The sequence below is a fragment of the Pelecanus crispus genome, chromosome 1, assembly GCF_030463565.1.
Source record: "Pelecanus crispus isolate bPelCri1 chromosome 1, bPelCri1.pri, whole genome shotgun sequence".
Lineage (NCBI taxonomy): Eukaryota > Metazoa > Chordata > Aves > Pelecaniformes > Pelecanidae > Pelecanus > Pelecanus crispus.
This window is the reverse complement of record NC_134643.1, coordinates 131,664,466-131,681,302: the sequence shown is the minus strand read 5'-3', so window position 1 is coordinate 131,681,302 and position 16,837 is coordinate 131,664,466. Positions and strand designations below refer to the sequence as shown.

The 16,837-nt window shown below is 38.6% G+C and overlaps 1 protein-coding gene across 1 annotated transcript in view; it reads right to left on the bottom strand.

The window, feature by feature from the left end:
• The window catches only part of CFAP47 (cilia and flagella associated protein 47), a 353,360-nt gene that overhangs the window by 228,957 nt on the left and 107,566 nt on the right, over positions 1–16,837 (bottom strand). The window contains exons 36-39 of the mRNA XM_075714741.1: positions 11,929–12,063; positions 11,320–11,432; positions 1,544–1,694; positions 526–614 (exon numbers count right to left, since the gene is read on the bottom strand). Of these exons, the coding sequence (XP_075570856.1) occupies positions 526–614; positions 1,544–1,694; positions 11,320–11,432; positions 11,929–12,063 (488 nt within the window). The remainder of the gene's footprint in view (positions 1–525; positions 615–1,543; positions 1,695–11,319; positions 11,433–11,928; positions 12,064–16,837) is intronic.

The window sequence follows — 16,837 nt, the reverse complement described above, 5'->3', positions numbered from 1 at the left end:
GGGACACAGTACTCACTCTCTTTTGTATTAAGGAAAGCAACATTTATAACTCTGCAGTTGCTACATCTATGATGAATACAAATGAAAAATTAGATTAACTGATAGTGATGTGAGCCCCAAGGCAAAAGCATGGTTTTTTGTTTTGCATGCTTAATAATTTAAACAGCAGGATAAAGCAGATTGGGGGGAAAAAACCTAACATCTATTAATTAACATGGTTGGTTTCTCTTTGGAATTCTGCTGGACCTCAGCCAAACACAAAAATACAAGCAAGGTTCATGAGCTCCATTTGATTAAAAGTCTAGCCTTATTGCTTACACTGAGATGGATTTCAATTAAGGCTTATTTATCTTCTGTATTCATTATGATAGCTTCCACTTTATAGTGCTTGTAACAATTTTGGTAATGTACATCCCCATAATTTAACCCCAAGGTTTTACATTTTTAAGGAGAAGAAGAAAATTATGAAAAAGAGTTGATAAAATAGCATGATCATTATAGATATGTCTTTACAGCATTGTCTACCTGAACATGCCATCAGTTCTGAAGGGATTAGTAACATTTAGGATAACTTTCTTCAGCTCATAACATGGCGATTTGCATTTTAATGTATCCTAAAAAAAGAGCAAAAATTTATATCAATATGAAAAAGATGCGAAACCACATTCATGTATAATACATAAACAAACAGGAAAATATTACAAAGAATAGAACCATGTATTTGACCACTGGTGACTACAAAATTAACATAATTTAAATGCTAGGCTTTGTGGCCAGCAAAGAATAGTTAAAGCCTATCTTTTTTTAAACATGCATTAAACTTCACCATATTTTACATGCTCTTCAAAATGATAGCACAGGGCCGAGAACCAAGCTGTCTTTTTGCCTTCTTATCTTTCCATGTCCTCTATTTTCTTCTCTTCCCCAACCTTCCTTTCTAATATCAGTGTCTATTGCCATGGTATAAAGAGAGTCATGGAAAAAAAAAGAGAATCACATAAAAACTAACTACATTCAGAAGAGGATCTATCCAGATCTGCTCAATGAATGTTTGATAACAAACGATAGAACACACATCTATCTCTGCTCTGACTATTTCTGGGATATATCTTAAATCTAAAGACTGTATAAAGTTAAAAAGCACAAATAAACCTAGCAACATCTAACAAAAGTTTGCTGTCCATCTACATCTGACAACAGAAATCATTAGGCTGAGGGGCATATCAACACCTCCGCAATGGAATTTCAAAAGCATTCATATGCTGAAAGCGCTCCGGATTTATTTTCAGAGCAATCAGTGCAAAAATTCTAAATTTATCCAGGATCTAAGTATGATTTATATCCTTAGGCATCTTAGATATTCCTCTAGGCTTTTCTCTGCATGTACATAGGCTAATATTGGAAACCTGAAAATTCATAGGTCAAAGGCTAATGCTGATGGTAACTCACATTTTTATTCTTACCTCAGTTCACTTTTGTTTGATACAACATACAGATGAACAATATATTTGTGACAGTATTAATCATACACACATAAACTTACAGCAGGCTCAATATACTTGACTTCAGTTTTCAGAGAGAACGTCAGTGTGGCACCACCTATTCCACCCACAGTCTTTGAGATCAGCAGCAACACTGCTTCAGCAGGGCGCAGAAAATGACTAGTGAATTCCACGTTTATACTTGTTTGTCTCCTAGGCAAAATAATAATAATAATAGTTTAAATAGTTAGGCACAAACTTGTGAGTCAGAAATGTCATTTCAGGAGCACATTTTAGAGTCTTTGTAAAGCAAGGGGGCTAGAAAAGAAAGTAACTTGTTTCTTCTGAAATATTTTGTTGTAGTTCAGTCTTCTGCCTAAGAGCACCTTAAAACATTCTAATAATAGAACTATATAGATAGAAAAAGAACAGTATTGGGTCCCTATTGTTTTTTTATGACCTCAGCACGTAGCTTGATTTTTCTTCCCACACACACTAGCACAGGAAGTTCTCTTTCCTTACAGTATTACCATAAGTTAACAACTGATTAACTTTATGCTCCCCTATTTGAATAGGTTTTTGTGAGTTAAACAGTCAGACATCCTGTTATGCATGTTGTGAGGCAGATCTAGATGTTCTTAATCAAATCCTCATTGAAGATTGAGAAAGAAATGAGTAAAAAAACCCTTCAGAATAATTAGCAAAGCTGAGTAATTAAGAGGTGGAAAAAACAAAGTTCTCTCATACAAGCAACAGCTCAAGTCTCTTACGGGAAACTGGAGAAGGGGAGACCACATGGAATGAGAGTTAAAGACTAGGTAAGAGTTAAGTTTAGACTTGATTTGCATTAGACCTGCAACTAAGCAAGATCAATAAGAAAAGTTTAGTGGCTGAAGCTCACACTTGGAAGCTCTCAAAATCAGAGTGATTTTGAGATTAACGTCTTAAGATGGCATGAAGGTCAGAAAAATTAGAAAACAGTAGAATCTAAACGTATTCTGCCTTTCCACACATATGAACAGAGCAGAGAAAGCTTTCTCTAAACAGAAAAAGACCTATAATTTTTGAGTTGCAATAGAATATCTTAAAATACATACCAAAAAGTCAGCTGACTGGTTTATACTTTCATTGTAATAATATTCTATGTAGTTAAAGAAAATTTAAATTTACCCCCCAAAAAACTTTATGAAAGAGATGGCAGAAAGAAAATAACCTATAGTAAAATCTTGAAATTTCTTAATTTACTCAAGCTGATATTACTTAAACAATACTTCAAAAGAATTCTTAAATATAGAAAAAGGTTATATTTGTAAACTGCAGATATTTTTGCAGATTTTTCTGGAAGACATAGCAGATGCTAAAGTCAAAAGGAAGCCTCTCCCCCTCTCCCCAACCCAAATCACCCTTCCCCATTAAACAATTAATAGGAACTGTGCAGCCTAACAAAAAATAATTAGAATAGAGGGCAGAGGGAAATTATGTGTGACTTATTGGTCTTCTGACAGCTGGGAATTCTAAAGCAGAGGCAATCAACTAACAGTGGTATGTGAAATATGCCTATCACGTACTGTATGTATATGTACTTACACAAGTTAAGTGGTGAAGCAGAGGACTTGTAATATTAGTCAGCATACCATGTCTTCAATGGAATCATGTTAATTCACACCTGGTGCACAACTTTCATGACAATAGCTACTTTTTCAAGTGAACTCAATGCACACATCTTTTCATGTAAATTGAGCAATCACAATGATGGCAGTAGTTCTATAAACTTATTTTGATGGGAGTAATGGCAGGATTTTCCCTGGATGACAGCTGCTGTCAAGGAAACTTTCTGGGAGGTCCTTTACCTCGTTCTTATGATGGACCAGGGGGAAAAAAAAAAAACCCATATATATATATCTCATTCTTACTTAAAACTACCTTGGGACCTGAGAACTGGATGGTGATAAATAGAACACCAATATCTTAAAAAAAAATTTGGGGAAGATCAGGAGAATAACAGACCTTTAAGCCTCAAATCTATACCATGCAAGGAAGTAGAAACAATTATAAAGAATAAAAGAATAGGATAACTATAAATTATATCTACTATAAATAAAATCTACATAAATGAGATCTAACTGGCAGGAGTCAACATCTGTAAAACGTAGTCCTGCCTTATAAACCTGTGGGAGTTCATTAAAAGAGTTGAACAAGAACATGATCAAGGGTGATTTAATTCTTCTATTTCTAACAAAGTCCCTTTCTATAGACTTACAAGGAAACCAGCAGACAGGAAAGAAGCAAGGAAAGAAGCAAAGAAACATAATGTAGGAACTAACACTTCTTACTATGTAGGAAGGCCATTAATGGAGACCTCAAGGGTCTGTGACAACTGGAAAGTAAGGAAGTTTACTGATGTTTTAAGTTGCTCCAGGTTGTAAGGACAAAGATTGACAGTGCAAAGATAGTGGGACCTTATGAGATAACAAAATAACAAGGAAATTCTGTGTACATAGACGTAAAGAGATGCACACAGGAAAAGCAGTTCCGTGTTTACATAAAATTATGGCTTCCAAGCCATTATAACTCACCTTTGAGAACTTGGGATTTGCAACAGATAGTTTCATAAAAACATCAGCACAGTGCTGGGAAACATCCAATAAAACAAATTAAGTGTTAGGAATAATTAGAAAAGGAACAGACAAAAACATAGATCACCATTAGGCCACCAGATCCCATCCAAAGGGCTCAAACCTTGATTACTGTTTGCACCTCTTTACCTCAAAAAGGATATAGCAGAATTGAAAAAAGCTCACCGAACTGCACAAAGGATGACTATAGGTAATAGAATTAACCCCGCATGATCTCTAGGCTTAACACCTAGGATAAATGAGTATGATATCACCCAGAGTTCTTCCTAACACCAAAAGTCTCAGGATCTCAGTTCTGAGAATCGATGATGAAATCCTGGAAGTTCTGAAAACCTGGCTCTTACAGCTTTCATGTTCCTGCTGCAGAGACCCCAGACATTACCATTTTTGACAGTGAAGAGTTGCTAAGCCCCTCAGAGTCTGAGGCTCCTAAGTTGCCCTGCCATTCAAAACATCCCAGAAAATGTCTCCTGGGACTGCAGACTCCCAGAGAAGTATACTGCCTGAGACATCCACTCCCAAAGCCACTTTAAGGATCAAGTTTTAAGGAGTCTATCTATTCTGCTCTTGTCACAAATAGGAATGACAGGGAAATGGAGTGTATGGAACATTCTGCCTGATCTTTGCCCTCTGGCTCATGCAACAGCAGAGAAATCTGATTTGAATTGTGAACTGTTGCCTTCTGTGGCAAAGCCAGCATCAGGGAAAACACAAAGTTGCTTAGGGTTTTTTTTCCTCTATTCATCTGTGTTGTGGTCAATGTAAAGTGAGGGAAAATTCAGCTCATGGAATTATTCTATAATCTTGTTCATTCTCATATTGTTATAACTAGCTCCATCCACACCCACTTCAGTTGATGTACTGTAGGCGTCCAAGATTCTTAATTTCTTTATCAGCTCAGCATGTACCATCTTTCAAAAAAGCAAGCAATCAAATTATCTCTCTTTTATTTGTTGTACTTTGGTGTAGGAAAAGAAAGATAAAAAGTTGTTTTGAGGGATCAACTTTGCAGAGTTTACAGCCAACAGAAATCACTGGATAACAAAATCCAAAGTCATTATTCATTGCAGGTCATTATGTGCAACCCAACCATCCTTCAATTGCTTCTGATAACTACCATTTGGCAGAAGCATTTTTCTGAGAAAGCACACAATATTATCTGAGGCAGTAAGGCTGGATTAAATAACTTTCTGAGGTCACTTCCTGTACTATTTTCAATGTTCTGTGATTTGCAAAACCCCTACAGTTAAAGAATTTGTCATTCAGATAGAATTTCTTCACCCCCATAGCTAATCGCCTTTGCTACTTCCAGGTTGAATTTGTGCAACTCCAGCTTCAAGCTGTTGTTCTTATAAAAAGTTTTGTTCTATATTGTTTGCAGTTATATAGGTCCCTTTACCAGGAAAGTACTTTTAAATATTGACCAAGTCATCTTCATCATTTCTCTTGCTAAGATACCCAGCCTGAGTAACTTACAGGCATGCCTACACCACATAAGAGAGCTTAGAGACCTTTATGCTGTTATTGTTGTGAACTGCAAGTCTATATGGCACAGTGCAGTGTCCTGGAGAGTGGGAATCTCAGATCAAAGATTAATTACATTATATGCAAGATCTGACACACAGCTACACTGAGAATGGTCTGATGCATCCCAAAAGCCAGAGCAGAACAACAGATTTCCCTGATGTTCAGCTGCTTATGATTAAAGCCAGTTTCATCTCAGCCAATTGATTAAAATATTCATTCTTGACAGATATTGGGTGTAGGTGGCAAGGTTTTGGTATCAGGGGGCTGTAGGGGCAGACTCTGTGAGAAAAGACCAGGAGTTCCCTGTGCAGGACAGAGACAGTTCCAGCTGGCTCCATAATGTACCCACCACAGGACACAGCTGAGCCCATCAGCCAAGCTGGTGGCACCTGTGTGAAAGCATATTTAAGAAAGGGCAAAAACATCAGAAGGGCAGAGGAGTGAGGAAGGAGAGTAAGAAACAGCAGTGGAAACATCAAGGTTAGAGAAGGGGAGGGAGAGGAGGTGCTCCAGCTGCCAGAGCAGATATTTCCCTGCAGCATGTGGAGAGGACCACACCGGAGCAGACAGCCACACTGCAGTCCATGGAGGGCCCCACACCAGAGCAGCTGGATGTTTCCTGAAGGAATTGTCATCTGTGGATAGCCCATGCTGGACCAAATTTTTCCTGAAGAACTGCAGCCCATGGAAGGACTCACAGAGCAGGAGAAAAGCATGAGGAAGGAGAAGCAGAGAGGAAATGTTATGAAGTGACTACAGACACCTGCTCCCCATTACCCTCTGTGCCATTCAGGGTGGCAGAGGGAGAAGGTAGAGGACTCTGGGCTGCAGCAGTGAAGTGGAGTCTGGGAGAAAAGGATGGGGAAGGGATGAGGTGATGTTTTAATTTTTATCTTTGTTTCTCACTACAAAAGTCTATTTTAATTGAAAATGAATTAAAACAATTTCCCTTAAGTTGAGCCTGTTTTGCCTGTGATAGTCATTGGTAAGCAGTCTCCCCATCTATCTCAACCCGCAAACCTTTTTAGCAATTTTTTCTCCCCCATCCTGTTGAGGAGAGGGAGTGAGAGAGCATCTGGGTGGGTGTCTGGCAGCTGGCCAAGTTTAACCCACCACAGCCATTTATGAGTTTCTCCAACTAGTAGTGAACCACAGTATACATTGTCATGCTTCTTTGAAAATACAGACAGACATATATTACATATTTCTGCCACTTCATTGTCGTTATTAGTTTAAAATCGTTGGCATCTCTATCTAATGCTGCATCACTGCTTCCTGGTACACTTAAGTAACTCCTCTTCATTACCCTCTCTCTTTCTGCTCAAATTTTTCCCTGATCTGTTTAACTTATCAGTTCCTGCAGTTCATCTATCCTGGAAAGTAAACACAGTTCTTTCAGACTGGGCCTTCATCTACAGAATCCTCTATGCCAAGCGTGCTCACCCAGCAGGTCCAACAGGATTAGTCAGTCACACTTATTCCTCATTAGTAATTATAATGACCCACTGGCATCTTAAATCCAATTATAGTTACTTCTAAATATAGAAATATAAATATTTGGCAGATGATTAGAGACAAGTCTCTATGCATGCAGTTCCAGTAGTCTATCTCTTTCTCACAGTCCCTGATACTCCTCAACCTACTCACCTCCTCCTGGAGTTCTGCCACTAAGTGGAGGAATTTCTGTACCTGGGTGCACCTCCCTGAGTTATGTTTTCCCAGGTGCATGACCTTACACTTGTCCCTGTTGAACTTCATAAGATTCTCGTTAGCCCACTCTTCCAACCTATCCAGGTCTTGCTGCAGGGTGGTTCTCCCTTGCAAAGTGTCCACTTCCCCACTCTCTTTGGTATCATCAGCAAACTTCATCAGGGGTACACTTGATCCCATCATCCAGATCACTTATGAAGATATTTTATTATATATGGAAGCAATTAAGAACCCTCTTCAGCACCCCCTGGAAGAACAGCTGGTTATTCATATGAGAAATGGTCCATAAAACTGGTAAGCTACGCTCTTTGGTGCAAGTGTCCTGGTCTTTAGAGTTCTATCCTGATAGAGAAACATCTCCAAGAAGACTGACGAGTTTCAGTTTCTTTAGCCTCCCTATCAATGTCATGGTTCATCTTTTCAGCTCTAATTGCCTGAACTCTCATGAGTGAATGTTCTCTGAACTGCTAATATTTCCCTTGACCTTTTACCCCAAAACTTTGGCAAAGCAAGCTTTACAACTTGACTGGAGCCCTGCAGCGGGCCTTCACAAGGCAATAGCTGCTATTTTTAACTGCTTCTTGTTTATTAGTTTATCTAAAGTACCTATTGTTTCAGGGGAAAAAAAGCTGTCTGGTATCAAGCTAGACTGCAGTGAAAGATGAACTAGTCTTGAAGGCATATCTATATTTATATATAATATTCATGAATTCATAAGGAACAGTTTCAATTCAGGGGAACAAGGATGCAGAGATATCTGACCTTAAGTTGCCTGAACCAATACAGATACTCAGAAAGTTTTTTAAAGTATAAGTCCTGTTTTTAAACTAGAACTCCTGTTCTCTGATATAGCAAGTAGGCTTTCCTAATTTTTAGTGATTTTTAACACATTGATTCATCTGCCTCCTATCCCATATTTATGGATTATTTACTTCTAAAAGTAGAACAAATAACTTTAATGTGAAGTGCCTCTTTCTAGCTATTTTAACATCTTTTATTCCTAAACAAGTTCTAGTCAGTGATGTTAACATTCCCATCAAAAAATAACTCCATTAAGTTTTACTAATACACTCACATCAAATTTCTTGCTGAATACACTGAAAATTCTCCCTCACTTTTTATTTAGGCCATAAATACATTTCTTTTTTTCTAGAAGTCTGTTACAAGCCTACCTCATTTCTAAGTTTCTCTGAAGGCATTCTTTCCAAAGAAAGCAGAACATTCTCTCTTACAAATCCTCTACCATTTTTCTTGACCTTATACAACTGAGTATCAATCAGCACTAATAGCAATAAGCCTACATATAATCAATTAAACAGAGGTGTTGGTTTATTATTCACGTTACTATCACTTCCAAATGCACCTATGATATTATGATCTAATACAAAGCACCTACAAGACTCCCACCCATCCCACCAATGCTTGGAGTTCTCAAACACATTAAGAAATATTAAGAAAGATATTAATAACAAAGAAGCTATTTTTCATTTAGTGACCAAGATTCCAAGTAAGGTTACATTACAGTAAACTCTGCAGATATCACCAGTGGATGACTGGCATTTCTACAAGCTTTTATTTCTATGCATTTTATCAAATGTTTGTTGCTATATATAATGCCAAGCAGCTCAATGACAATTGTAAACATTTACTTGCATTTTGGGTTTTGGAGATTTTTTTAAAGGTAAAGTGAAAAACAGCCATGGTATTGACCTTTCAGAGAAACACATGATATTTTCAAGGATTATATTTTTATGTTAATTCTTATTTGAAGTAATTGCAAAGGAAATGGAATCACAGCTCGCTGAAAACATAGCATTACTTGTTGTCCCTTTTGCATATATTTACAATTGGCATGTCATTTAATACTGAAATACTGATCGTCTTTAAAGAGCACTGTATTTATGTTGAGTCTTCTTGAATTTGACAATATATATTTGAAATTTTTCTTCTTCTTCACAGGTTATTTTCATACAAATGTTGACCTTTGTTTTCCTTTTTACAATCTCTAATCCATTTTATCTGCAAAGGAATATCTTACATAGACTTGCAGTCTAAACTTAAAAACTCTTAACTGACAGCCAGAGTCACTGCTACATCCCTTTTGTCTTCACTAGTTAAAGAGGGATTAGAGAAATTCCCGTATCTAGTCATAAAGCCACATAGCATTTAGTGAACAAAAAGAAAAAGATGGTGACATACCATGAGTATTTCTGCTACCAAAAATGTTAACAACCTAATGTTTTCCCAGAATTAAATCTCTCCAAAATCCTTAGATGGCTTTCAGAAATGTAAGATAGAGAAATAACTACATTGCAGCTGCAACAGTTTCCACCTTGGTGCGGAGGAAGGACGGGGGCAAAAAGAAGCAGTCTAACACTATCAAACCTGTGTCATGGTCTTTTAAATTCCCAGCCATGCTTCAATTAAGAATAAGAAACAAAAACTGAAATCTTAGAATTTTTACCTGCTCATGCTTCCACAATACATTGATGTAAAAAATGTGAATCAAGTTCAGAGGAGATATTTCAACTTTAGTTGGGCAAAAAAATAAAATATAAGAACAGCAGATCCAAACTGAAAATCAAAGCTTTCAATACATTGGGACAAAAATATTTATTGGACACAGATGACTCTTCTAATGATCTCAAGGCTTGTATTCTGCTCTCAAAGTTTGCATTGGGTTTGCATAGCAAGGTTTTGGTAGCGGGGGGGCTAAAGGGGTGGCTTCTGTCAGAAGCTGCTAGAAGCTTCCCCTATGTCCAATACAGCCAATGCCAGCTGGCTCCAAGATGGGCCTGCCACCAGCCAAGGCTGAGCCAAACAGCGACAGTGGTAATGCCTCTGTGATAACATATTTAAGAAGGAGAAAAAAAAAAAACAAAAACAAAACCAACAGGACACAAACTGCAGCTGGAGTGAGGATTGAGAATATGTGAGAGGAATGGCTCTGCAGACACCAAGGTCAGTGAAGAAGGAGGGGGAGGAGGTGCTCCAGGCACCAGAGCAGAGATTCCCCTGCAGCCCCTGGTGCAGACCATGGTGAGGCAAGGCCATGCCCCTGCAGCCCATGGAGGTCCACGGTGGAGCAGATATCCACCTGCAGCTGGGGGAGGACCCCATGTCGGGGAGCCCGAAGGAGGCTGTGACCCCATGGGAAGCCCAGGCTGGAGCAGGCTCCTGGCAGGACCTGTGGACCCGTGGAGAGAGAGGAGCCCATGCTGGAGCAGGTTTGCTGGCAGGACTTGTGACCCCTTGGGGGACCCACGCTGGAGCAGTTTGTGGAGGACTGTCTCCCATGGGAGGGACCCCACACTGGAGCAGGGGAAGAGTGTGAGGAGTCCTCCCCTGAGAAGGAAGGAGCAGCAGAGCCAATGTGTGATGAACTGACCGCAACCCCCATTCCCTGTCCCCCTGTGCCGCTCAGGGGGAAGAGGTAGAGAAAAATTGGAAGTGAAGTTGAGCCTGAGAAGAAGGGATGGGTGGGGGGAAGGTGTTTTAAGATTTGGTTTTATTTCTCATTACCCTACACATGTTCTCACTCCTCTCTCCTACTCAGTTTTGATTGGCAATAAATTAAACTGATTTTCCTCAAGTTGAGCCTGTTTTGCCCATGAACAGTAATTACTGAGTTATCTCCCTGTCCTTATCTTGACCCATGAACTTTTCATCATATTTTCTCTCCCCTGTCCAGTTGAGAAGGGGAGTGAGAAGGGCTTTGGTGGCCACTTTGCATCCAGCCAGGGTCAAACCACCACAAAGTTGTATTGAGCTAAACTGCAGGTGTCACCCTGATAAATTACTCTGGATTTGGTCTAGGTTAAGGAGAAAAAGCCTGATCTTTATACTGACTAATTTTGCCCTGTTTGTAGTTGAACACATTTCTAGTGTTCCACAACTATTAAATTAATAGGTTTATATTTCCATACTGACAGACTTATTAATAACACTCAAAAATCATTACTTACTTAGGGGCAATGGTGACAGTGTTTCCTTTAGGTAATGAGAAATCATCAGCATCTCTTCCTACAATAATAGCATTGTACATCAAAGTTTTACTGCTTGGGTTTTTCAGACGCACCTATCACAACAACAACAACAAAATCAGCCTATTTTTATTCAATTTTTAGAGTTTAAAAGGTGTGTTCTGCAGCTAAGTTCCAAAATACAAACTAAGGATATCACAAAATAAGGAAGTACTTCAAATAAATAGGTAGATAATTTTTCTTCCTAAGGAGTATAGACTTCCCACAAACTATCCAACCTCATTTTTTCTGAGTACTCTTTTTGCAGTCTACACTGAACTCCTATGCCTGTTAATCTCTTATTTGTCTCTATCTTTGATCTCAGATTTGTAGATTTTTTCTGTGCTTACAAGCATACGGAAAAAACAGCAGCAGAAGTCAGGATCCCAAGCCTGAAGAGAAAGATGCATGCTTCCATCTTCTGTATTAAGTAGCCAAATGACATTAAACCCATTAATTCTTTGTTGTAGTATAGACATAATATAAACACATAAACATATACAGTGTTCTAACCTTGTACTGCTACAAATCTAAATTCAATGGTATCAATACCTGTTTAACAACAGTTGCATGGAGAGCACCTGTAAATTCTATAGTCTTCTTAGGTAAGTAGTGAGGGAGACTTTCATATAGGTAGACACACAGAATAAGCATCATGATTGGGTTTGGATCACAGATGTCAGTGGCCTAATATTGAAGAAAAAAAAAAAAAAAAACAAAAGAACACCAGATATTGAGTTAAAATTTTTCCTGTATAGAGATATGAAGATGAAGAACAAAAAGTTTAAGGTAATTCTTATTATACAAATATTTTCAACCTAAATTTTAATAACTGGATTAGGCCCATAGCTAAGATGAATACAGAACTTGTCAGTGCACAAAAAATTAATTCTTGAAGACCACTGACATGGTCTGGTAATAAACCTAGGCTAAAATGCAATACAACACTCTGTGAAAAAGTAAATATATATTCCAACAAATAGAACACAACAGCCAGTCTATCTTCAAATTTTGCAGAAAGGCCCTTGTTCCTCTAGTTAGTTCCTCCTGCAGGTATGGCAAAAAGTAGTTTCATGAATGTGCCTTGTCAGAATACAAAATCAGCTGTAATGACATTGAACAAGGATCCACAAGATCTAAATGCTTATAGATCTCCTTGGAGTATCAGAGACTGGGTATCCCACTATTCTGCCTCTGCCAACAGAGCCGTTGCTTGAGTAAAGAGTGTAGGAAGTTAGGCAAATATGAAGTGGTCTTTTGACTGATGTAATTTGCCAGCTTCTGGAAATTAGTGGCTTAAGGTTTTATTGATTATTGTTAAACACTTCTCTGTCATTATTTTAAATTCTTCTCTATTTCGTTCTTTATATACAGAAATAAGCCTGTCATTAACTGCTTATGAATTCTTTTTAATTAGAAATTACTTATTGAGTTTTCTTCCTCTTTTGATGTTATTAAAATGCAATACTGGGTGAAATCTATTGCCTAAAACATAGGACCATAAAAAGCAGCTGAGATTTAAGCCCTAAGGCAGGAGTTCTAAGAAAGCAAAATAATGCATCACTGAGCACATGTACAAACAGCTCCACCCTCAAACAGCTTCTACTTGATGACTGATGGAGCAGCAACTGACAAAGGTTTTCTTTGGCTAGCAAAAGCTGCATTTTGACGTAATAATTTTGTAAGGAGAAAGGGTATAAAGGGCAAACATTTGAAACTCTAAATGGAGCCACCTTCCAAGACAATGTAAAAAACCTCAGTAGCTTAAAGCAAATATTCCATGTAGAAAAACCTTTATACAAAATAAGAACCTAAGAGAAGTCTATTCGCTCAGACCATGGGCCAAAAGGACACCACAAGCTCATGCCTAAATGAAAATGATTATGCAGTAAGTACACGTACACTTGAGTATTTTCCCAAGCTCAAGCATGAGACTTCCTGAACCACATATGATTTCTGTCTACTTAGACATCTTCATTTCATTTTCTTCCAAGCCTATGCACAGTCTCCCTTTGAGTCTGTGTAAAAACTGGCACCCTAAGAAAAGTCTCCTTTTGAAGTTATGTTCAGTATAACCAAGAAAGAATCTTGAAGAAAAGATGGAGCTATAAGCTAAGTTTTCTTAATGGACGTGCTCTAAATAAATGCAATAACACCACGCGTTTGAAGTAATGCTCACTTTCACCAGCCTATGGCATTCTAACCCTACACAAAGTACAGTCTTATTTTCAAAGATTCAAGAGAACACCAAGAAGTAGGTAAGAAGAGCTTAGGATTTTTTCTTCATCTCCTAAAAAGTCATCAAAACAGGGTGCCCATCTCTTCTGCTACCAAGAATGAACCCACATTTGACATAGAAGAGGGAAAAGAAGATGCTCTTTTGTTGTCACAGATGGGTGAAAACACTTCTGCATTTGAAACCAGAAAAATCTAGAACAAACTGGATTCTAAATTCAGAAATGCAAGAAGTCAAACCAACGCAGCGCTTTCAATGCAGTAATAATCTTTCTTTCCCATCAAGTCTACAAGCTTGTCAGAAGTTTCCCATCATATTTTACAGAAAGGAGAAATTAAAGAATTCTCACAGATGAACCCAGCAGTATTTTCTCTGCTCCTTCAGCCCATGAGGGGCTGTGCTATAATGAGGTGCTCCATGACGTGTATGTAAGAATCCTCAATTCAGTAGGAGAAAACAAATCCAGAAAGGCCAGTGAAGCTATAATTTGTCCAAACTTGAAAGCGAAACTAAAGGCAGAGATAGTTGCCATGGCACAGCAAGGACCAGCTGCTCTCTCTGGCCCAGGGAGCCAGGAGCCAAAGGCAATATAATACAGCTGCAGAGTACAGGCCAGCCAGAGCCCATCCCAGTCCCCAGCCAGGAGCAGAGCAGCCGGGGGGCACCAAGGCAGCCCCAGCCATGGCCATCGGGCACCTCCCTGGGGACCAGGAGAGGCGGAGACTGGGATGAGGGCCTACGGTTGGGCCCGGCTCAGCGGGTCCCATGGCTGGGCAGGGCAAGGCTGTGGGGAGCTGGAGATCAGCCCTGCTGTGGCTTTGCTGGGGCAGGGGCTGACCGCCCCAGGGAGCTGATGGGGGGTCCTGGGCCCTGGGCAGGTAGGGGAAGCTCCAAAGGGCTGGGCAGGAGCGGGCAGGGCTGGGGGTGCCCTCAGGGCCTTGACAGTAGTTAAGCCTAAAGAGCATTCAACCTATACAATTTGATGACTCTACAACAGATATTTCAGAAATCATATTTTTAACAAGACTCCATCTCCCTGGTTGCAAGGAAACGAGAAGGAGCTGTATCCCTGAATAGACTCCTAATATCTCCTTTAGGAAGAGGAACCTCTCCTTCTCCGTACCCTAAAGCATTATATGGCAGGGTAGGGAGAGAAAAAAAGAGAGAGAATCTGAGTACTGGAAAAGATGGCAAGGCTTGGCTCATGGACTAAAAGCAGAAAAGGGATGCATCCCTCTCCCAAAGGATAAACATTATTCAAGGAAAGATGACTTAGTTACTGAAGGCTTCACGGACTTATTACTGACTACAGCTTAGCCCTAATTAAAATAAATGCCTGTAGTCCTGCAAATTAAATGCCTGTAGTCCTGCATTAAAGTTCTGTGTGCTTTGTACTATAAGGAATATGAATTGTTATTTTGTTTGGTACGACAGGAAGGAGAAACCTGTCAAGATACATTAGAACAGACAAGCTTCACCACATTTTTACCTATATACATATTAAATTCATGTTGCATTACATCTTACTAGGTAACTTCAAAGTTTTCTTAATTTCCCTTCTGTTTTATTAAGTTAGAGACCAGTAGGAGACTGCATAGAAAAGGCAAAGCTGGAGCTCCCCTGGTGGCAAATCCATTGACTCCATGGAGCACAAAGGCAGGAAGAGTTACTGACTGCTTCCTCCCTCTTTTCTTGCCCTGTGCCCAGAAAAGCATCGCATCCTACTCCCAGCAGTTCTAGCACAGCTCTTTCTCTACCCTTCCAAGAGAGCGAGTACATCACTGGGCACTGATCTGAAGTTTCCCTGTCACTCTCCATAGCTTCCTAGATAATGCTTATCCTCGCAATCCTTAAGATTCTTATCATACACTCTTTGTGCACTGATGTAATCATATGCTTCATCTTGTATTTCTATTTATTTCCACCACCACTGTTTTCTAAGGTTGGAATTTTAGGATGCACTTACTATGCAAAGTAAAAAAGTTTCTTTCCTGCCAAAACCTTTAAACCTGAGGTCTGAAAAATATTCTGATGTTTTCCATTCACTTATCTCAGTAATGGCTATTGAATATTAACAAGTATTTGTAAGAGAAGCTATTCCAATATAGCTGTGGTTTTACACCTCAACTGTTCATCTTTCCTACATTTTCATTTAAGGTAGCAAAGTTGCTGGAATAGATTACCTGTTGAAGCCTAACTTTCTTTTGCTACCTACTTCTACTCATTTCCACTTAGATCAGAACTTATTCCCTCAGAAAACATTATTCTGTTTTATCCTGTGCTGAATTCATAACACTGCATTTGTGACCTTAATCTACTATTCTAGGAACTAATTTGAAAAACATAAAAATCAGTGTACTTTGTAACAACATTCAGTAGAAAATTCACATAGTCTCTATATACTACTGCTTTAAAAAATTCTGTTAGCAAACAGCAGCAATTAATAAAGTTCAACAGATTTATGCCTTAAATTGTATCCATAACAAAATTTCTCAAAATATGAAAAAGCCTCTCACATTTCTTGAAGAGCTGGGTGCTTGTTAGCTTTTTATTTGTGCTCTAATGTTGCCTATTTAAAGAAAATGCTGAAGCTGACAAACTGGATAAATTATTATACTTCAAATTCTAAATATTCCAAGTTAGGTCTATATCAAAACTGGACGAGAAATTCAAGGGCTAGTACATTGGTTCTGTTGCAAAACGAAAGTTATTTAACTGTTATAACTCTATCAGCTCTGTGCTGTTAATTCCTTAACCAACTCTCCGAGTTTTCAATCACCTGTATATTACTAAAGCCTGGTGTTTAGTATTGCTGGTACTACTGCTCAGAAAACAGTTTGTAACTGCTTACAAACAATGCCTCTTGGTTTTATGAAAATAGGTTTATAACTTAATGCAAAAATTAAATGGCATTAACTGCCTCTAAGTCATTCCATGATATTTAGAAAATGCTGGCAGTTCTGTTTTATTAGCATAGCAGTGTAGTGGATTGATACTTAGAATAGAATATATTACACACAAATATTAATCTAGCTAGCTAGCAAAGGAAAGGGGAAAAACAGATCAGGTGTTTTAAATCCAAAATAATCACAGTAACTATAAGCCAAAGTTCTGACAGACAGAAAACAGGAGAGAAAAACTTTATTAAAAGGTATCAGGAAGGAATAGATTGCTGAGCCATTTCTTGTGGCAATAACACTCTCCATGTTTCTGAACATGTAATTA